Genomic DNA, 22081 nt, shown 5'->3' with positions numbered 1-22081 from the left:
ATAAATAGCTAATACATGCGGAGCTTAATACCTAGGTGATGGGATGATAGGTGCAACAAACCACCATGGCACACGTTTACCTATGTAACAAATCTGCACATCGTGCACATGTATCCCAGAACTTAAAAAAAAAAAAAAAAAATCACAAAGAGGCCCTGTACAGCGGTTGCTAATTCCACTGAGAATTGTCCAGAATCAGAAGTCTTACACCAGGACAGGACAAGGACTTACTTTTTCCTCTGCCAACATCTAGTTTCATGCCATTGGGAACTCTACTTCTTCATTTGGACTAAAAGGGAGGTGATGAAAAAATGCTTTCTATGCTTATCCTGATGGGCTTTTTTTTCTTCTCCACAGAATTACTATACTGAGATTTTTGTGATATATGCAGGATTTGTGTGTATGTGTGATGCTGGTTATGTCATAGTGGAGACTTATTAACATTGCCTTCACTTTTCTATTTTTTCACTTATTTTATTTTATTTAAGATGGGCTCTCACTCTGTTGCCCCGGATAGAGTGCAGTGGGTTTATCACCATTCATTGCAGCCTCGAACTCCTGGGCTCAAGCAATCCTCCGACCTCAGCCTTCCAAGTAGCTGGGACCACAGCGGTGCACCACCACACCTGGCTAATTTTTCTGTAAAGCCGGCAGGGGATGGGGGTGTCTCACTATGTTGCCCAGGCTGGTCTGAAACTCCTGGCTTCAAGTGATCCTCCCTCCTCAGCTTCCCAAAGTGCTGGGATTACAGGCATGAGCCACCACGCCTGGTCCACTTTTCACTGTTTGGAGAAGCATTTTCAGCTCCATCCCCCAAATCCTGGCTTACACCTAAAACCTGAATTTGGGTGAGGCAAATGAATATCCAGGCTACAAGGGTCATCTCCTGAAACATGGCTTGTAAGCACGTAATTGGCCATCCTTTTCTCTAGTATTCTACTAACTTTTCAAGGTAAGCCATGGGGAAATAGAGCAACAATTCTCCTGGGAATCAGGGGTAGAAAAAGGCTGTCCAAGCTGGGCGCAGTGGCTCACACCTGTAATTCCAGCACTTTGGGAGGCCAAGGTGGGTGGATCACCTGAGGTCAGGGCTCTGAGACCAGCCTGGCCAACATGGTGAAACCCCATCTCTACTGAAAATAGAAAAATTAGTCAGGCATGGAGGTGGGCACCTGTAATCCCAGCTACTGGGGAGGCTGAGGCAGGAGAATTACTTGAACCCAGGAGGCGGAGGTTGCAGTGAGCCGAGATCGCACCACTGTCCTCCAGCCTGGGCAATAAGAGTGAGACTCAGAAAGAAAGAAAGAGAGAAAGGGAGAAAGAAAGAGGCTCTCCAAGTAAAATAAAATACAGAGACGAATTCTCTAAATTTAAAATATTTAGGAAGCAATAATTGCCATGGCATACACACAAACAGGGTGGTCTTTGGTATGTCAGGAGAACAAAGAGATGGTTAGAGGTTTTATTTTTGCAAAAGAGAAATGTAGCCAGAACCAGTGGCTCATGCCTGTAATCCCAACACGTTGGGAAGCCAAGATGAGTGGTTCACTTGAGCCCAGGAGTTTGGGGCTGCAGTGAGCTGTGATTACACCAGTACACTCCAGCCTGGGCAACAAAGCAAGACCCTATATCAAAACAAAAAACAAAAAAAGAGAACTGTTACATATTGCTCTTTAAGGAAGTTAATTGTCACTAGTAAGGTTTTGGGGAGCTGGCAAGTTTTGATTGGCAAGTGATGGGAACTAGGTAAAACGATTCTTAGAGTCACTGCAGGTTGTTTTAGCAGCTAATTAGATAAAACTGGTTTAGGTTACAGCAGGCAGTTTCAGCAGTCAGGCTTGCAGATAATTACATTTTTGGAGCAATGTTATGTGCCCTGAGTACTTTTTTTCCCTTTACCTCTCGAAACTGTTTTAGTTGGGGATGACAAGAATGACCCAATCAACTTTCACAAGCTAACAGGAAAAAATATGGTTTATAAAAACAACAAGGCTGGGCATGGTGGCTCACACGTTATCCTAGCATGTTGGGAGGCCGAGGCAGGCAGATCACCTCAGGTCAGGAGTTCAAGACCAGCCTGGCCAACATGGCAAAACCCCATCTCTACTGAAAATTCAAAAATTAGCTGGGAGTGGTGGCGCACGCCTGTAACACCAGCTACTCGGGAGGCTGAGGAAGGAGAATCGCTTGAACCCGGGAAGTGGAGGTTGCGGTGAGCCAGATGGAGGTTGCAGTGAGCCGAGATCGCGTCATTGCACTTCAGCATGCACGATGGGAGTGAGACTCCATCTCAAGACGACAACGACAACAACAACAACAACATTAGCCGGCGTGGTGGCTCACACCTGTAATCCCAGCACTTTGGGAGGCTGAGGCAGGGAGGCTGAGGCAGGTTGATCACTTGAAGTCAGGAGCTCAAGACCAGTCTGGTCAACATAGTGAGATCCCCGCACCCCCAGCCCCGTCTTTACTAAAAATACAAACATTAGCTGGGCATGGTGGCACATGCCTGTAATCCCAGCTATTTAGGAGGCTGAGGCATGAGAATCACTTAAACCTGGGAGGTGGCAGTTGCAGTGATCACTGCACTCCAGCCTGGACAACACAGTGAGATTCTGTCTCAAAAAAAAAAAAAAAATACAGGGATATTTTGTAAAATTTGTAGTGATAAAAGTGAACACAAGACATAAAGATAACTTTTTTTGCCCCATACTGAAGGGCTGCACCAGTTTATCTGAAATTTGGTTACAGAGCAGAGATCTATTTAGTTTTTGTTTTGTTTTGTTTTTTGTTTTGAGGCAGGTTCTCACTTTGTTGCCCAGGCTGGAGTGCAGTGTCTCAATCTCTACTCACTGCAAACTCTACCTCCAGGGTTCAAGCAACTCTCTTGCCTTAGCCTCCCAAGTAGCTGGGATTACAGGCATGTGCCAACATGCCTGGCTAACTTTTGTATTTTTAGTAGAGATGGGGTTTTGCCATGTTAGCCAGGCTGGTCTTGAACTCCTGACCTCAGGTGATCACCCACCTCGGCCTCCCAAAATGCTGAGAATATAGGCATGAGGCACTGTGCCCAGCCAGAGCAGATATATATTTGAAGCAAAAAGAATAAGCAACACAGGTTGGGTGTGGTGCCTCATGCCTGTCATCCCAGCACTTTGAGAGGCCCAAATGGGAGCATCACTTGAGGCCAGGAGTTCAAAAACAGCCTGGGCAACATAGCGAGACCCTCTTTCTACAAAAAGATACAAAAAGTTAGCTGGGTGTAGTGGTGCACAACTGTAGTCCCAGCTACCCAGGAGGCTGACGCGGGAGGATTGCTTGAGCCCAGGAGTTCAAGGTTGCAGTGAACTGTGATCACCACTGTACTCCAGCCTGGGCGAAAGAGCAAGACCCTATTTCTAAAAATAAAATAAATAGTAAGTAAGCTTGGCTTGCTAGTAAGTTTCCTTTGAAAAGAAAATCATTTTAGGCTGAGTGCATTGGCTCACACCTGTAATCCCAGCACTTTGAGAGGCTGAGGCAGGCAGATCACTTGAGGTCAGGAGTTTGAGACCAGCCTGGTCAATATGGTGAAACCCCCCACTCTACTAAAAATAAAAAAATGGCCATGCATGCTAGCTGCAAGCCTGTAATCCCAACTACTAGAGGGATTTGCTTGACAGGAGAATTGCTTGAACCCCGGGGGGTGGAGGTCGCAGTGAGCCAAGATCATGCCACTGTGCTCCAGCCTGGGCGACAGAGAAAGACTCCATCTCAAAAAGAAAAGAAAATGCCATGCGCGGTGGCTTACACCTGTAATCCCAGCACATTTTTGGGAGGCCGAAGCGGGCGGATCACGAGGTTGGGGGTTCAAGACCAGCCTGACCAATATGGTGACACCCCATCTCTACTAAAAATACAAAAATTAGCCAGGTGTAGTAGCGCTTGCCTGTAGTCCCAGCTACTTGGGAGGCTGAGACAGAAGAATCGCTTGAACCCAGAAGGCAGAGGTTGCAGTGAGCCGAGATCATGCCACTGCACTCCAGCCTGGGTGACAGAGCGAGACTCCATCTCCAAAATAAAAAAAAAGAAAAAAAGAAAATCATTTTAAATATGCAAATGACTTAGGAGGAAGCTATTTGGTGCTAAACCTGATCCACAATTTGATATTAAATCACACTTGACAGAAAGTTGACTATATGATCCTTCCTTTAGCTATCATCTCTTCCTAGTAACACAGTACACTATAGGAGGTTGCTGATGGCAGTGTGGAGACCGAAACACTCAACTGGAGCCAGAACATTTCGGTCACCTTCCAACTCTACTACCTAATCTTAATCAAGTCATTTAATCCTTGTGTATATGTTTTATGTAAAAATGGGTAAAATAATACGTGTCCATATATTTTACAGAGACCCTGTAAGAATGAAACAAAAATATAAAAACATATTAAAAAGTTACCTTGCTATATAAATGTATATGAAGAACCTCTCATGCTGTTTAAATTACAGGGTGATGGAGGGAGGAGAGAAACTTAGGGAAGGCAAGAAATGAACTGAACAATGGCTGAGCAGCAGTGACACTACCAGCAGATCGACGCCGCTAAAAAACATTTTCCTGGCCGGGCGCGGTGGCTCACGCCTGTAATCCCAGCACTTTGGGAGGCTGAGGCAGGCCGATTGCCTGAGGTCGGGAGTTCGAGACCAGCTTGGCCAGCATGGTGAAACCCCGTCGCTACTAAAAATACAAAAATTAGCCGGGCATGGTGGCACATGCCTGTAATCCCAGCAGCTACTCGGGAAGCTGAGGCAGGAGAATCGCTTGAACCTGGGAGGCAGCGGAGATCGCGCCATCGCACTCCAGCCTGGGCAACACAGCGAGACTCCGTCTCAAAACAAAAAAAAAATTTCCATAGTTCTTAGGTAGGTTAAGATTGCCACAGCTCATATTGCCTAGGTAGAATATAAATTCTAAATGGATGCAATCAATGTGGAAGAAACACAAACATCTTGCTAACCAAGAACCAAACGTTTCAAGTACTTTTTTAAACGACAAGTGATTCAAACGAGAAATAAAAATAAAAGAAAGAAAAAACAACCTGGTTCTAGGCTGCTCTATTTCTCGTAGTGGAGATTATACAGCGGAAGGCGGGAAGAGCTGGGAAGTGGCAAGGAAGCCAGGCTTGCGATGGCAGAGTCTTGGACCAGCCTTGCACAGGCGCTCAGCGGCCGGCAGCCCCAGGAAAAACCACAACTCCCAGAAATCCCGGACACGGCGAGGGGCGGGTGCCAACGGCGTGTGGGCGGAGCCTAGGGAGTGAGCTGTGCACGTCTCCAGCGGAAGCGGCAGTTATGGAGCCACTGGAGGAGAGAGAAACGCAGGTGCTGTGGCGGGAATGGGGATCGGTGGCCTCCCGGAAAACGCGTTTTTGACATCCCCGCGCCGCCGGCGGGTCTCCTGCGCGCGCCACGTCTGCTTTTCTCTCCAGTATTCCACACATCCGTCTTTCAGTGCTGCAGTTACTATCTGCAAGCCCCCCTGTGCTTAGACCCTCCTGAAAAATGCCTTTCCCTTCCTGCCCAGGCCTCCCCTTGTTTGGATCTGGCCTGGGAGAGGCGTTGAGCAGCCTCTGGCAACAGACTCTGGAGTGGGACTTAAGAAGCCAAACCCGTCTTCCGGTTCGCTGCTCACCCCGATGCTTCCACATCTGAGCGGCTTCCGCGCCCTGCATCCCAACACTGGGAGCCTCCCGGCGCGGCGGGGCGTCTGGTGATCGAGGGACAATTGCTTTTTTCAGGCCATGCACGGTCTAATAATGCTTTCTCACTGCTCTATTAAGCTTTAAGGTTTTTCAAGCGGGGCAAATTGTTAGCCTGTACTGCTTTTGTAGATTTGGGAAAGAGCGGATTGTTCTCTGGTAATTTTTAGTCTTATTCGTTGTGTACTTGCTCACTTTTTATTTTACTGATATCTGGTATCTCCCTAAAGACAAGTGAGGTTGTGAAGTAAGTCTCCAAAATAGTCACAGAAAGCATTAATTTGCTTTTGATCACTTCTTTGTCATAATCTCATCAAGCCATTATAGTAAACAAGGCTTATAATATTTGTCTTTCTTTTAATGGTTAGGTTGCTGCGTGGTTAAAAAAAATATTTGGAGATCATCCCATTCCACAGTATGAGGTGAACCCACGGACCACAGAGATTTTATATCACCTCTCAGAACGCAACAGGGTCCGGGACAGGGATGTCTGCCTGGTAATAGAGGACTTGAAGCAGAAAGCAAGTGAATACGAATCAGAAGGTGAGATTAAGTCCAGAGTTTTGAATGAGAATAAATAGAGGTAACCAAATTTTATAACTCTAAAGTATACAGGATTAATTTACTGTGGACTACTTGTTTTGCTCCTTTATTTTTCCCGGATTTTTCATCCACTGTGTTATAGTAGTAACTTTCTTTTTTATTATTGTTTTATGTTATATATATATATTTTGGGGGGGGGGGAGGACAATCTTGCTTTGTCACCCAGGCTGGAGTGCAGTGGTGTGATCTCAGCTTAATGCAGCCTCCACCTCCTGGGTTCAAGTGATTCTTGCGCCTCAGCCTCCCAAGTAGCTGGGACTGCAGGCCTGCACCCTCACGCCCAGCTAATTTTTGTATTTTAGTAGAGACAGGGTTTCACCATATTGGCCAGGCTGTTCTCGAACTCCTGACCTCAGGTAATCTGCCTACCTCAGCCTCCCAAAGTGGTGGGACTACAGGCATGAGCCACCCTGCCCGGCCAGTAGTAATTCTCTAAATAATAAATGTTATTATACTAAATACCTTATTGGTACTCCGATAGAAAAATAGTAAGCCTTAAAAGAGTCCAAACTTGTTAGCCTGACACACAAGATGCCTTGTGGTGTTTTACTTACCTATCTGTTTGGTCCGTTTCCAGTCTCCGTGATTTAGTCATATGAACCTATCAGGACACCTGAGGTGGTGGCCATGAAATATGAGACTTGGACAAAATTACCCTATGACTACGTATCGGGAGATTGCATTCGAATTTTCTGCTGGGCATATATAGTTTGAAAAAGTGCATTCAAGACGCCTATTGTTTTTATAATACAAACCACAAAAGTAAAGATTGACAAAAATCTTTTTAGATACAAGAATATACCAAAGAGAGAGGAAGTGAGGCCTGCATCTGCCCTATATTTAACCAGATGTATTTGTTACATATGATAGTTTGAAGATAGTGCAGTTTATATTTGATTCTATTGCATATGTGCATTTTTCTAGTTTTCTTTTAAAAATCAATATACAGCAGGACCAGGTACAGTGGCTCACACCTGTAATCCCAGCACTTTGGGAGGCCAGGGTGGGCGGATCAGTTGAGGCCAGGAGTTTGAGAGCAGCCTGCCAAGATGGTAAAACCCCGTTCTCTACTAAAAATACAAAAATTATCCAGGTGTGTGGATAATTTTTGTGTGCTTGTAATCCCAGCTACTTGGGATGCTGAGGTGGGAGAAATGCTTGAACCCGGGAGGTGGAGGCTGAAGTGAGCAGATATCACACCACTGCACTCCAGTCTGGGCAACAGAGTGAGATTCTGTCTCATAACAAGCAAACAAACAAACAATTAATTAAAAATTAACATATGGCAAAATTGACTTTTTGTTTTTGTGTACCATTTTAATACACTTAGAGTGTAGAACCACTCCCACAATCTGAAATCACACACACAATCAGGATGCAGAACAGTTCTATCACCCCAAAAACCTCCCCTGTGCCACTCCTTTATAGCTATATTCTCCCATATATGTGCTTTTAAAATTGTCTTATTTTTAAATGATTTTATTTTTATAATTATTAAAATACAGTACAGAGAAAGGGACTTGGAGCCCAGAAAAATCTCATTTTATAAGAGCTTTCTTTTTTGTCTATCATATACTATAACCAAAAATCTAAGCATTTCAAAGTAAAATTATTTATGTCTGTCCTTAAATACCTTTCAGGGTGATACATATTAAATAACAAATGTTCTAACTAATGTAAGCAAAATTTTAACACAGTTTTTTCTGTTTAGGTATCTAGAAAAGCATTGCCACCATTGATATCTGATAACTCTATGCATCATTACTTCTCTTTTCTAAGTTTTTCCATCTTTTATACAGTAAAAGTGTTGAGCAGAAAATGAAAAATATGTGGAACTTTATAACAAGTGTACATTCATGTGTATTGGTAAAGAGTTTCAGTTTCTTCTGTTTGCAATTCTAAAAACTGAGTAGTAATGCTATATATAGCTCTCTGGACTTGAATGACCTTTGAGTTAAAAATAATCCAAATCATTTTTTAGGTGCAGTTTTTATTTCTGCAAAGCACAGTTCTTTACAGCACATGAGATTGGAACATTTTGGAAATATTTGCAGGAATTGGGAAAGGACGTGAAACTTTTAGATGAAGTTTTTTGTTGTTGTTTTTGTTTTTTGTAGTGGAGAGATAGAGTCTTCCTATTTTGCTCAGGTTGGTCTTGAACGACTGGGGTTTAAGTGATCCTCCCACTTCAGCCTACCAAGTAGCTGGGATTATAGGTGCACACCACGTGCCTGGCTGTACGAAGATTTTTAATCATGAGGAATACAGATGAAACTATTGAAACTATTTATTCTTCATGCCACCGATTTGTCAGTTGAGGAGGCAAATGAGAAGAAATTGCCTTGGCTAAAACCTCCAATATGGTGTTGGACAGAATTGGCAAGTGCTCTGTCGCTCTGTCACCCGGGCTGGAGTGCAGTGACGCGATCTCCACTCACTGCAACCTGCACCGCCCGGGTTCGTTTGATTCTCCTGCCTCAGCCTCCCAAGTAGCTGGGATTACAGGCAGGCGCCCACCACACCTAGCTAATTTTTTTATTTTTGATAGAGGCGGGGTATCATCATATTGACCAGGCTGGTCTCAAACTCCTGACCTCAAATGATCCACCCACCTTGTCCTCCCAAAGTGCGGGGATTACAAGCGAGGAAATTTACTTCTATTCCTAGTTTGTTGAGTACATTTATCAAGAAAGGGTATTGGATTTTGTCATTTGCTTTTTTTGTGTCTTTTGACATGATCATGTGATTTTTGTTTTTTATTCTCTTGATGTGATGTATTACATTAATTAACTTTCAGACATTGAACCAACATTTATCCCTAGGAAAAATCTCAATTGCTCCTGGTATAATATATGTTTTTTTAATTTCTTTTTTTTTTCTTTTTTTTTCTGATGGAGTCTTGCTCTGTCACACCCAGGCTGGAGTGCAGTGGCACGATCTCAGTTCACTGCAACCTCTGCCTCCTGGGTTCAAGCAATTCTCCTGCCTCAGCTTCCCAGAGTAGCTGGGATTACAGGCACCCACTACCACGCCCGGCTAATTTTTGTATTTTTAGTAGAGATGGCGTTTTGCCTTGTTGGTCAAGCTGGTCTTGAACTCCTGACCTCAGGTGATCCACCCTTCTTGGCCTCCCAAAGTATTAAGATTACAGGCGTGAGCCACCATGCCCGGCCAGTTTTCTTTTCTTATAATGTCTTTATCTGGTTTCGGTATCAGGATAATACCAGTCTGATGGAAAGAGTTGGGAATTACTTTTTTTTTCTGTTTTTTGGAAGAGTTGGTGAAAAATTGGTGTTAATTTTTCTTTAAATTATTTGGTAGAATTCAGTGGTGAAGTCATCTGGACCCGGACTTTTCTTTGTGAGAAGGTTTTTTATTACTAGTTCAATCTGTTCACTTGTTGTAGGCCTATTCAAATGATCTGTTCTTGAGTCAGTTTGGTTCATTTCATCTAACTTTCCTAAGTTGTTGATATACAATTGTTTTTAGTATTTCTTTATAATTCTTTTTATAAAATAGGTTGGTAGGACTGTCCTTGCTCTCATTTCTAATTTGTCTTCTCTCTTTTCTTCTTAGACAATTTATTTATTTATTTATTTTTTGAGACAGAGTCTCGCTCTGTCGCCCAGGCTGGAGTGCAGTGGTGCAGTCTCGGCTCACTGCAACCTCTGCCTCCTGGGTTCAAGTGATTCTTCTGCCTCAGCTTCCCAACTAGCTGGGATTACAGGTGTGTGCCACCATGCCCGGCTAATTTTTGTATTTTTTTCAGTAGTGCTGGGGTTTATCTGTGTTATTCAAGCTGGTCTAGAACTCTTGACTTCGTGATCCGCCCGCCTCAGCCTCCCAAAGTGCTGGGATTAAAGGCGTTAGCCACCACTCCTGGCCTTATTTATTTATTTATTTTTGAGACAGGGTCTCACTCTGTCTCCCAGTCTGGAGTGCAGTGGCGCCATCACGTGAGCCTTAACTTCTAGGACTCAGGGGTTTTCCTGCCTCAGCCACACCCCACACTCCTCATGCCCGGACCCCCTTCCCACCCCATCTCGTGAGCTTAAGCAGTCCACTCATTTCTGCCCCACAGAGTGCCAAGATTACAGACTTGAGCCACTGCCAGGCCTCTCCATTTTGTTGATCTTTCTAAAGAGCCAGCTTTTAGTTTCACTTTTTTTCCCTATTGTTTTTCTATTCTGTATACTATTAATTTCCACTCTATTTTTTTCTTTCCTTTTTTTTTTTTTTTTTTTTTTTTGAGACAGAGTCTCACTCTGTCACCCAGGATGGAATGCAGTGGCATGATCTCATCTCACTGCAACCTCTGCCTCCCAGGTTCAAGCAATTTTCCTGCCTCAGCCCCGTGAGTAGCTGGGATTCAGGCGCAAGCCACCATAGCCAGCAAATTTTTGTATTTTTACTAGAGACAGTGTTTCACCATGTTGCTCAGGCTGGTCTTAAACTTCTGACCCTGCCTCAGCCTCCCAAAGTGCTATGATTTATAGGTGTGAGCAACCACTCCTGGCCCACTCTGATTTTTAGTATTTCGTTACTTTGGCTTGCTTTAGGTTTAGTCTGCTCTTCTTTTTTCAGTGTCTTAAAATGGAAAGTTAGGCTATTGATTTGAGATCTTTCTTCTTTGTTAAAATAGGAATTTACAAGTATAAATTTCCCTCCACATGCTGTTTGCAATATATTTCATAAGTTTTGTTGCATTGTATCTTTATTTTCATTCTTCTCAAAGTATTTTCTAATGTGTTTGAGTTAATCTTTACCTGTTGGTTATTAGGAGTGTGTTGTTTAATTCGACTTTGTATTAGTCCGTTGTCACACTGCTATAACGAACTACCTGAGACTAGGTATAAAGAAAAGAGGTTTAATTGACTCTCAGTTCCACATGGCTGAGGAGGCCTCAGGAAAGTTACAATCATGGTTGAAGGCGAAGGGGAAGCAAGGCACGTCTTACTCACTATGCCAGAGCAGGAGAGAGAGAGAGAGAGCGCAAAGCTGAAAGTGCCACACTTTTAAACCATTAGATCCGGTGAGAACTCACTATCACGAGAACAGTAAGGGGGGCGTCCGCCCCCATGATCCAGTCACCTCCCACCAGTCCCCTCCCTGGCACGCGGGGAGTACAATTCAACATGAGATTTAGGTGGGGACACGGAGCCAAACTATGTATTTGTGAGTTTCCTAAATTTCTTTCTGTTATTGATTTCTAATTTCATTTCATTTTGACCAAAGAATACCTTGCATTATTTTGATCCTTTTAAATGTATTGACATTTGTTTTATGGCCCAGCATAAAGCTATTCTTTCCTGAAGAATGTTCCATATGCCCTTGAGAAGTATGTATATTCTCTCGTTGGGTGGAGTATTCTTTTTCTTTTCTTTCTTTTTTTTTCCTGAGACAGAGTCATGCTCTGTCACCCAGGCTGGAGTACAGTGGCGTGATCTCGGCTTGCTGCAACCTCCGCCTCTCAGGTTCAAGCAATTCTCCTGAGTCAGCCTCCCAAATAACTAGGATTACAGGCACATGCCACCACGCTCAGGTAATTTGTGTGTTCCTAGTACAGACAGGGGTTCAGCATGTTGGCCAGGCTGGTCTCGAACTCCTGACCTCATGATCTGCGCACCTCGGCCTCCCAAAGTGCGGGTAGTGAGCCACCACGCCCTGCCTCAGTTGCTTTTTTAAACAGTTAAGAGAAGAAAGTAGAAAAAATATGCATGTATGTTCTCTTTATAATTCCATAGTTACCATTACTTACAGTCTTTGTTTTTTCATATGCATTCAGATTACTATTTGAGGCTACTTGATTTCAGCCTACAAAACTTCCCTTAGTTCTTGTAAGTTGAGTCTGCTAGCAACAGATTCTCTCAGTTTTTTTCTATCTAGCAGACTTTATTTTGTCCTTTTTTTTTTTTTTTTTTTTTTTTGACACAGAGCCTTGCTGTGTCACCCAGGCTGGTATGCAATGGCATGATCATAGCTCACTGCAGCCTCAAACTCCTGGGCTCAAGTGATCCCCCTGCCTTAGCCTCCCAAGTAGATAGGACTACAAGTGTGAATCACCATGCCCAGCTTATTTTTTTAATTTTTTTTTTAGATGGAGTTTTGCTCTTGTTGCCCAGACTTGAGTGCAGTGGTACAATCTCAGCTCACTGCAACCTCTGCCTCCTGGGTTCCAGTGATTCTTTTGCCTCAGCTTCCCAGTAGCTGGGATTACAGGCATGAGCCACCACACCTGGCTAATTTTGTGTTTTTAGTAGAGGCAGGGTTTCATCATGTTGGCCAGGCTGGTCTTGAACTCCTAACCTCATGTGATCCACCTATCTGACCTCTCAAAGTGTAGGATTACAGGCATGAGTCACTGACCTGGCCTTTAAAATTTTTTTTGTAGAGGTGGGATCTTGCTGTTTTGCCTAGGCTGTGCCTTCATTTTTTTTTTTTTTTTTTTTTTTTTTTTTGAGATGGAGTCTCGCTGTGTCGCCCGGGCTGGAGTGCAGTGGCTGGATCTCAGCTCACTGCAAGCTCCGCCTCCCGGGTTTACGCCATTCTCCTGCCTCAGCCTCCCGAGTAGCTGGGACTACAGGCACCCGCCACCTCGCCCGGCTAGTTTTTTTGTATTTTTTAGTAGAGACGGGGTTTCACCGTGTTAGCCAGGATGGTCTCGATCTCCTGACCTCGTGATCTGCCCGTCTCGGCCTCCCAAAGTGCTGGGATTACAGGCTTGAGCCACCACGCCCGGCCTGTGCCTTCATTTTTTAAAGGTAGTTTTGCTAGGTATAGGATTCTTGGTTGAAGATTTTTTTCTGTTTGAGCATTTTGAATGTGTTATTTCACTGTCTTCTGGCCTACATTATTTCACCAAGAAGTCAGCTATTAATCTTGCTGGGGTTTCTTTGTAAGTAACAAAGTAACAGGTAGTTTTTCTCTTGCTGCTTTCAACATTTTCTTTCTTTTTTTTTTTTTTTTTGAGACGAAGTCGCCCAGGCTGGAGTGCAGTGGTGCATTCTCGGCTCACTGCAACTTCCACCTTCTGGGTTCAAGCGATTCTCCTGCCTCAGCCTCCTGGGTAGCTGGGACTACAGGCGCGTTCCACCATGCCTGGCTAATTTTTTATGTTTTTAGTAGAGACGGGGTTTCACCATGTTAGCCAGGATGGTCTTGATCTCCTGATCTATCCAACTCGGCCTCCCAAAATGGGATTACACGCATGAACCAATGCACTCGGCCTCAAGATTTTCTTTTACTTCAGCATTTTTTACTTTGATATGTCTGTTTGTAGTTCTCTTTACGTTTAATTTACTTGCATTTGTTGAGCTTCCTGAATGTGTATATTATTGCAGACCATGGTAAATTTTCAGCATTGTTTCTTGTTATATTATTAATGTTATTATTTTTGAGACAGAGTCTCACTCTGTCGCCCAGGCTGGAGTGCAGGAGCGTGATCTCGGCTCACTGCCACCTCTGCCTCCCCAGCTCAAGCAATTCTGTCTCAGCCTCCTGAGTAGCTGGGATTATAGGCATCTGTCACCACACCTGGCTAATTTTTTTATTTTTATTAGAGACCGGTTTTCGCCATGTTGGACAGGCTGGTTTTGAACTCCTGGCCTCAAGGGATCCTCCCACCTCAGCTTCCCAAAGTGCTAGGATTACAGGTGTGAGCCACAGGGCCCGGCCTAATTTTTGTATTTTTAATAGAGATAGGGTTTCATCATGTTGGCCAGGCTGATCTTGAATGCCTGACCTCAAGTGATCTGCCTGCCTTGGCCTCCCAAAGTGCTGGGATTACAGGCATGAACCACTGCACCTTGCCTTTCATTTTCCTTTATTCTTTTTTCTCTGTTCTTTGGCTTCCATATTTTTATTTATTTATTTTTTCCTTTGAGACAGGGTCTCACTCTTGTTGCCCAGGCTAGAGCAGTGGCACAATCTCAGCTCACTGCAGCCTTCACCTTCTGGGTTCAAGTGATTCTCGCGCTGCAGTCTCCCAAGTAGCTGGGACTACAGGCGTGCACCACTATGCCTGGTTAAGTTTTGTATTTTTAGTAAAGATGGGGTTTCACCATGTTGCCCAGGCTGGTCTCAAACTCCTGACCTTGAGTGATCTGCCTGCCTCGGCCTCCCAAAGTGCTGGGATTAGAGGCGTGAGCCAACCATGCCCAGCCCACAATATCTTTTGATCTATCTTCAAGTTCACTTATTCTTTCTTCTGCCACTGCAAATCTAGTGTTAATTCTCTCTAATGAATTTTTCAGTTCAGTTATTTCACTCTAGAATTCTCATTTAGTTCTTTTCTTACAATTTCTTTCTCTTCATTGATATTCTTTATTTGATGCAACATTTTCATCTTACCTCATGTTCCTTTTTTAATTGGTTTCCTTTAATTCTGTGAACATGCTTATTATGGATATTTGAAGTTTTTCCTGATAAAGCCAACATCTGGTCATTCTCACAGGCAGCTTGTGTTGCTTGCTTTTTTCCATTACAGTTCCTTTCTTGTTCTTTGCATTCCTTGTTTTTTTAATTTTTTTTTTGAGACAGAGTCTCGCTGTATTGCCCAGGCTGGAGTGCAGTGGCGCAATCTGGGCTCACTGCAAGCTCCGCCTCCCGGGTTCAGGCCATTCTCCTGCCTCAGCTTCTCAAGTAGCTGGGACTACAGGTGCCTGCCACCATGCCCAGCTAATTTTTTGTATTTTTAGTAGAGATGGGATTTCACCGTGTTAACCAGAATGGTCTTGATCTCCTGACCTTGTGATCCCCCTGCCTCGGCCTCCCAAAGTGCTGGAATTACACGTGTGAGCCATGGCGCCCGGCCACATTCCTCTTTTTTGTTGTTGTTGTTCTTGGAAACTGGACATTTCAGACAACATATTGTATCCTTGCTGGGTACTAATCTTACTTTCTCCTGCTATTGTTATTTACTTACCTGTCTGCTGGCTGGACTATTTTAGTGAAGTCTGTTTATCCCCTACAGTGTTAAACTCCTGATGTTGCTCCTCAGGGAGACACATACTTGAGTATCCCCAAGGTCACTCTGAGTTGACAGTGTTTGGGTCACGCTGACTTCCTCTCTTTCACTGAGCACACCTAACTGTAAAATTCCACTAATTGACAGCTGTTGTTTTCAACAAGGCCCTGGGCATAAATTGCTCTACAAGCAATTCCAATCAAATTCTAGCTCCCTTAAAGGAGTAGTTTCTGAGGTCAGTTAGATATTTGTTTTATCTTCTGGATGGCTCCTCCTAGATGTCTTACTCACTGGTTCTCCCCTGCAAACTAACTGCCCTGCAGTTTTTTTTTTTTTTTTTTATGGGGAGACGGAGTCTCGCTCTGTTGCCCAGGCTGGAGTGCAGTGGCCAGATCTCAGCTCACTGCAAGCTCCGCCTCCCGGGTTTACGCCATTCTCCTGCCTCAGCCTCCCGAGTAGCTGGGACTACAGGCGCCCGCCACCTCGCCCGGCTAGTTTTTTGTATTTTTTTAGTAGAGACCGGGTTTCACCGTGTTAGCCAGGATGGTCTCGATGTCCTGACCTCGTGATCCGCCCGTCTCGGCCTCCCAAAGTGCTGGGATTACAGGCTTGAGCCACCGCGCCCGGCCTGCCCTGCAGTTTAGCCTGTATCTTGAGTCTGCTCCCAATTCCTTTGACCACAACTTCTACTCTTTTTGAGATTGCCGTTAGGCTTGAACCTCTCCAAGCTCTGTTGCAAATGTAGTCAGTTCCTTTGGGAAGAGATGAGGAGCCATCTGTTTTATGACTTGCTTTTCCCCTGAGGCAAAATCTCTGAGCCCAGGCTCTAGTGTTGGAGTTGGGGCTGGGTAGGGAAAATGTCAAGTTTCTCACTGAGTGATATGCCAGCTATAGGAACTGCTTGGTAGAGAGGGAGTGCGGCAGCCTTAGGTCTTCTTGGCTTGCCTCTCCTGGTGTGGAACCACCACCTCACTAGCCAGAGCAAGGGCCACTGGGACTCCAGTACTCTCAGCTTGCCTTACTCCAGGAGCTTCCATTCCAAGAGCAGTGGCTGGGCAGACACCTCTTGACCACATCCCCCGGGACTTGGATGCAGTAGCAGATAGCTAGTGGCAGGATAAAAAACACTGAAGTCTTGCTTCTCCCAGGAAGAAAGCCTTCTAGCTGGGAGCTGGGAGCAAAGAAAACCCTATGTTGACTGTAGCAGTCTGGAGTGGAGTCTCCGCCTCAGTGAGCTAAAAGGGAGGAGGGAGGGAGGAGTCTTGGTTCAAATACCACAAATTCTCAGTGTCCTTACTGAGTTTTTTATAGATTTTATTGAATAGTTGTTTCTTCATTTGCTGTTTACCCTTAGGACCATTTTTAGAGGCTTTAAATGGTTGGGTTTGTTTTCTTTCTTACAATTTTCACCAGTTTCACTGAAGAGCAGGTCAGCCCAGCTCCTGCACTACTATGCTGCAAGTTGATCTCCTGATCAACTGATTTTTGACAAGGGTGTAACAAGACAATTCAACTGAGGAAACAATAGCGTTTTCAACAAAAAGGACAACTGGATATCCACATGCTCAAGAATGAAGTTGGACTCGAACTCACATGAAATAGAAGAATTATCTCAAAATGAATAAAAAGCCTAAAAAGGCCAGGTGCGGTATAATCCTAGCACTTTGGGAGGCTGACGCGGGTGGATCACCTGAGGTTTGGAGTTTGAGACCAGCTTGGCCAATGGGGCGAAACCCTGTCTCTACTAATAATGCAAAAATTAGCCAGGCATGGTGGCATGTGCCTGTAGTCCCAGCTACTTGGGGGGCTGAGGTGGGAGGATTGCTTGCGCCCAGGAAGCAGAGGTTGCAATGAGCCAATATCATGCCACTGTACTCCAGCTCGGGTGATAGAGTGAGACCCTGCCTCAAAAAAAAAAAAAAAAAAAAAAAAAAAAAGCCTAAAAAATATAAGAGCTAAACCTAAAATGCATAGAAGGCAACAAAGGTATATACCCTTGTAACCTTGGATTTGGCATTGGTTTCTTGGATATGATACCAAAAGCACAAGCAACAAAAGAAAAAGTACTTAAATTAGACATCGTCAAAATGTAAAACTTTTGTTCTCAAAGGACATCATCAAGAATATGAAAAGACAGGCTGGGCATCATGGCTCACACCTATAATCTCAGCACTTTGGGAGGCTGAGGCAGGTTGATCACCTGAGTCTCGAGTTCAAGACCAGCCTGGCCAACATGGTGAAACTGTGTCTCTACTAAAAATACAAAAATTAGCTTGGTGTGGTGGCACACACCTGTAAGCTCATCTATTTGGGAGGCTGAGGCATGAGAATCACTTGAACCTGGGAGGCAGAGGTTGCAGTGAGCCGAGATTGTGCCACTGCACTCCAGCCTGAGTAACAGAGCGAGACTGTCCCAAAAAAAAAAAAAAAAGAAAAGAAAAGAAACACTCCTCAGAATGGGAGAAAATATTTATAAATATATCTGATATGGGACTTATATCTACAACATGTAAAGAACTCTTACAACTCAATAATAAAGGCTGGGCACAGTGGCTCACACATGTAATCCCACCACTTTGGGAGGCTGAGGCGTACAGACTGCTTAAGCCCAGGAGTTTGAGGTCAGCCTAGGCAACATGGCGAAACCACATCTCTAAAAAAATCACCAAAATTAGCCAGGCATGGTGGTGGACACCTGTAGTCTCAGCTACTTGGGAGGCTGAGGTGGGAAGATCACTTGAGCCCAAGAGGTGGAGGTTGCAGTGAGCCGAGATTGTGCCACTGTACTCCAGCCTGGGTGACAGAGTGAGACCCTGACTCAAAAAGAACAACAACAACAAAGAAAACCTCAATAATAAAAAGACAACCCAATTTTAAAATGGGCAAGGGGTATACATAGACATTTCTCCTACGAAGATACACAAATAGTCACAAAGCCCAGCATCATTAGTCATCAGAGAAATTCAAATCAAAACCACAGTGCTAGGCTGGGCATAGTGGCTCACGCCTGTAATCCCAACACTTTGGGAGGCCAAGGCAGGCAGATCGCTTGAGTCCAGGAGTTCGAGACCAGCCTGGGCAACATGGCAAAACACCATCTCTACAAAAAAATACAAAAATTAGCCAGGCATAGTGGTCCACAGCTACCTGGGAGGCCGAGGTGGGAGGATCATCTGAGATCGTGCCACTGTTCTCCATCCTGGATGACAGAGGGAGACCCTGTCTCAAGAAAATAAACAAATACCACAGTGCTACTTCACACTCACTAGAATGGCTATAATCAAAAAGACAGATATTACAACTGTTGGAGAAGATGTGGAAAATTGGAGCCTTCATCACTTCTAGTGGGAATATAAAATCATCCAATCACTTTGGAAAACAATCTGACTGTTCCTAAAATGTTTAAACATAGAGTTAACATATGACCAGCAATTCCATTTATACCCAAGAGAAATGAAAACGTGTTCATATCAAAACCTGACATGTCCTGAATGAGTGTTTTTAGCAGCATTTATAATAGCCAAAATGTGGAAACAACCCAAATGTCCATCAGTGGTTAAGTGGATAAATAAAATGTGATATGTCCATATAATGGAATATTATTCAGCCATAAAAAGGAATGAAGTACTGGTACATGCTGTGGCATGGATGAACCTTGAAACTATTGTCAAAGAAACTAGTCACAGAGGACCACACATCTTATGATGCCATTCATATGAAATGTCCCAAATAGGCAAATGAATAAAGACAGGAAGTAGTTGCTAGGGTTTCATGGGTTGGGAGATTAGAAAGTGATGACTAAACGGGGCTGGGCATGGTGGCTCACACCTGTAATCCTAGCACTTTGGGAGGCCAAGGCTGGTGGATCACCTGAGGTCAGCTTGGGCAACCTAGCAAGATCTGGTCTCTAGAAGAAAAAATAAGCCAGGGGCGGTGGCTCACGCTTGTAATCCAAGCACTTTGGGAGGCTGAGGTGGGCAGATCACAAGGTCAGGAGTTCAAGACCAGCCTGGCCAACACAGTGAAACCCTGTCTCTACTAAAAGTACAAAAAACATTAGCTGGGCGTGGTGGTGGGCACCTGTAATCCCAGCTACTCAGTAGACTGAGGCAGGAGAATCACTTGAACCAGGAGACAGAGATGGCAGTGAGCTGAGATCGCACCACTGCACTCCAGCCTGGGTGACAGCGAGACTCCATTTCAAAAAGAAAAAAGAAATAAAGTGATGACTAAGGGATGTAGAGTTTCTTTTTGGAGTGACGAAAATGTTTTTAAGAATAGGTTGTACCGATGGGCATACAACTCTGAATACACTAAAAGCCACTGAATTACATACCTTAGGTGGGTGGCTTATATGGTATGTGAAGTATGTCTTGATAAAGCTGTTAACAATTTTTTAAAAAGCGAACAGTCACCATGGAACTCTTTCATATTTTTAGCCAAGTATCTTCAAGACCTTCTCATGGAGAGTGTGAATTTTTCCCCTGCCAACCTCTCTAGCACTGGTTCCAGGTATCTGAATGCTTTGGTTGACAGTTCGGTGGCCCTTGAAACAAAGGATACTTCACTAGCTAGGTAATTCTTGCTTCAGTTTTAATTTCCGCAATCATATCTGCTATAAGGTCTTAAAGACTTTTTGTTCTCAGCATAATTCTATATGAAAAATTGGCAGTAAATACAAAGCACTGAATTTAGTTACTTCATGTCTTTGCCAGTAAGTATAATTAATGTGGATAAACTTGGTATTGGTTACTTTTTAGTGTTTTCTTCTTCCAGGATTAGGTTTATGAAGGGTGGTTCTCATGTATATTTGGAAAGGAGTTACTATCACATTGTTTCCTGTGTATAATAAGAAAGATAGTTTGCTAAATGATTTGGTTGAGCATAGTAAATTTTGGTTATGTCTACCTTTTTGTTGAGTAGGTAAGGAATTTTCATTCTTTTTAACAGGCATTTTACTTATATAATAACATGATTCTTGCAACAACCTTTAGAGGAAACTGAGGGTCAGGAGGTGTGGGTTAAATAATTTCTCCGAGCTACTAAATGGCAGAGCTGAGATTCAAAACCAGTCTTATAAAGTTCATATGACCATCACTTTTGGCCATATCTTAGCTAGGACTACTAATATTTTGTTTTTGTTTTTGTTTTTGTTTTTGAGACAGAGTCTCGTTCTGTCACCCAGGCTGGAGTACAGTGGCGTGATCTGGGCTCACTACAACCTCCGCCTCCCGGGATAAAGCGATTCTCCTACCTCAGCCTCCCGAATACCTGGGATTACAGGCGCTTGCCACCATGCCTGGTTAATTTTTTTGTATTTTTAGTAGAGACCGGGTTTCACCATGCTGGCCAGGCTGGTCTCAAACTCCTGACCTTGTGATCTACCCACCTCTGCCTCCCAAAATGCTGGGATTACAGGCGTGAGCCACTGTGCCCGGTAGGACTATGAATATTAATACAACCTATAATCAAAGAACAACGCAGCAGAACAGCTTACCTGTCAACTTAAAGGCAATTTGTATATAAACTCAAAGAGTAGTGTTTTAGGTATAAGAACATGCCTACTGTATGGCAGCAGAAATCTAGACTTGAATTAAGTAAGTTCAGCAGACAACAAATACCAGTTGTATGTTAGTTGCATAAGCATTGGGGAAGCAAGGATGAATCATATAATTTCTTGCCTTTTTTTTTTTTTTTTTACAAATACAGTGTGTTTTAGAATTTTTATTATTATTATTATTATTATTATTATTATTATTATTATTATTATTATTTTGCAACGGAGTCTCGCTCTGTCGCCCGGGCTGGAGTGCAGTGGCCGGATCTCAGCTCACTGCAAGCTCCGCCTCCCAGGTTTACGCCATTCTCCTGCCTCAGCCTCCGGAGTAGCTGGGACTACAGGTGCCCGCCACCTCGCCCGGCTAGTTTTTTGTATTTTTTCAGTAGAGACGGGGTTTCACCGTGTTAGCCAGGATGGTCTCGATCTCCTGACCTCGTGATCCACCCGTCTTGGCCTCCCAAACTGCTGGGATTACAGGCTTGAGCCACCACGCCCGGCCTAGAATTTTTTAAACTTTTTCTTATACTTACATACTATCATACAACTTAAAGTCACATTATGTTTTGTGCCTTCTTACTATAGCTCTGGTATAACACTGGGGAAGCAAGATGAATACGATAGTAACTGCCTTCAAGAACAGTCTCTGCTTACAGTCAAATAAGGGAGATGGAAATGTAACTATAACATAGTGTGACAGCTGTAACAGTAAAAGTATGTATAAGGTACAGCTGGGTAGCACAGAGAAGGAGGTAGTTAATGCCAGGATGACAGTGATGCTCATCTGAGTTTTGAAGGAACAAATGGAACTTTGCCAAATGAAGAAGGGCATTCCAGGCAATGGGAACAGTGTGTAAAAAAACGCATAAAGGTATGAACAGCATGGTTATATAAAAATCTACATAGCGGCCGGGCGCGGTGGCTCAAGCCTGTAATCCCAGCGCTTTGGGAGGCCGAGACGGGCGGATCATGAGGTCAGGAGATCGAGACCATCCTGGCTAACACAGTGAAACCCCGTCTCTACTAAAAATACAAAAAACTAGCCAGGCGAGGTGGTGGGCGCCTGTAGTCCCAGCTACTCCGGAGGCTGAGGCAGGAGAATGGCGTGAACCCGGGAGGCGGAGCTTGCAGTGAGCTGAGATCCGGCCACTGCACTCCAGCCCAGGAGACACAGCAAGACTCCGTCTCAAAAAAAAAAAAAAAAAAAAAAAAAAAAAAT

The 22081-nt window shown here is 44.0% G+C and overlaps 1 protein-coding gene across 3 annotated transcripts in view; it reads left to right on the top strand.

The window, feature by feature from the left end:
• Positions 1 to 5232: 5232 nt before the first annotated feature.
• The window catches only part of HAUS1 (HAUS augmin like complex subunit 1), a 25632-nt gene continuing 8783 nt past the window's right edge, over positions 5233 to 22081 (top strand). For all 3 annotated transcript variants that reach the window (XM_023207615.1, XM_023207614.1, XM_023207613.1), the window contains exons 1-3: positions 5233 to 5360; positions 6106 to 6280; positions 19745 to 19880. In XM_023207615.1, the coding sequence (XP_023063383.1) occupies positions 5331 to 5360; positions 6106 to 6280; positions 19745 to 19880 (341 nt within the window). In that variant the 5' untranslated portion in view covers positions 5233 to 5330. The remainder of the gene's footprint in view (positions 5361 to 6105; positions 6281 to 19744; positions 19881 to 22081) is intronic.

Source organism: Piliocolobus tephrosceles, chromosome 18 (assembly GCF_002776525.5).
Source record: "Piliocolobus tephrosceles isolate RC106 chromosome 18, ASM277652v3, whole genome shotgun sequence".
Lineage (NCBI taxonomy): Eukaryota > Metazoa > Chordata > Mammalia > Primates > Cercopithecidae > Piliocolobus > Piliocolobus tephrosceles.
This window is presented reverse-complemented; position numbering and strand designations above follow the sequence as displayed.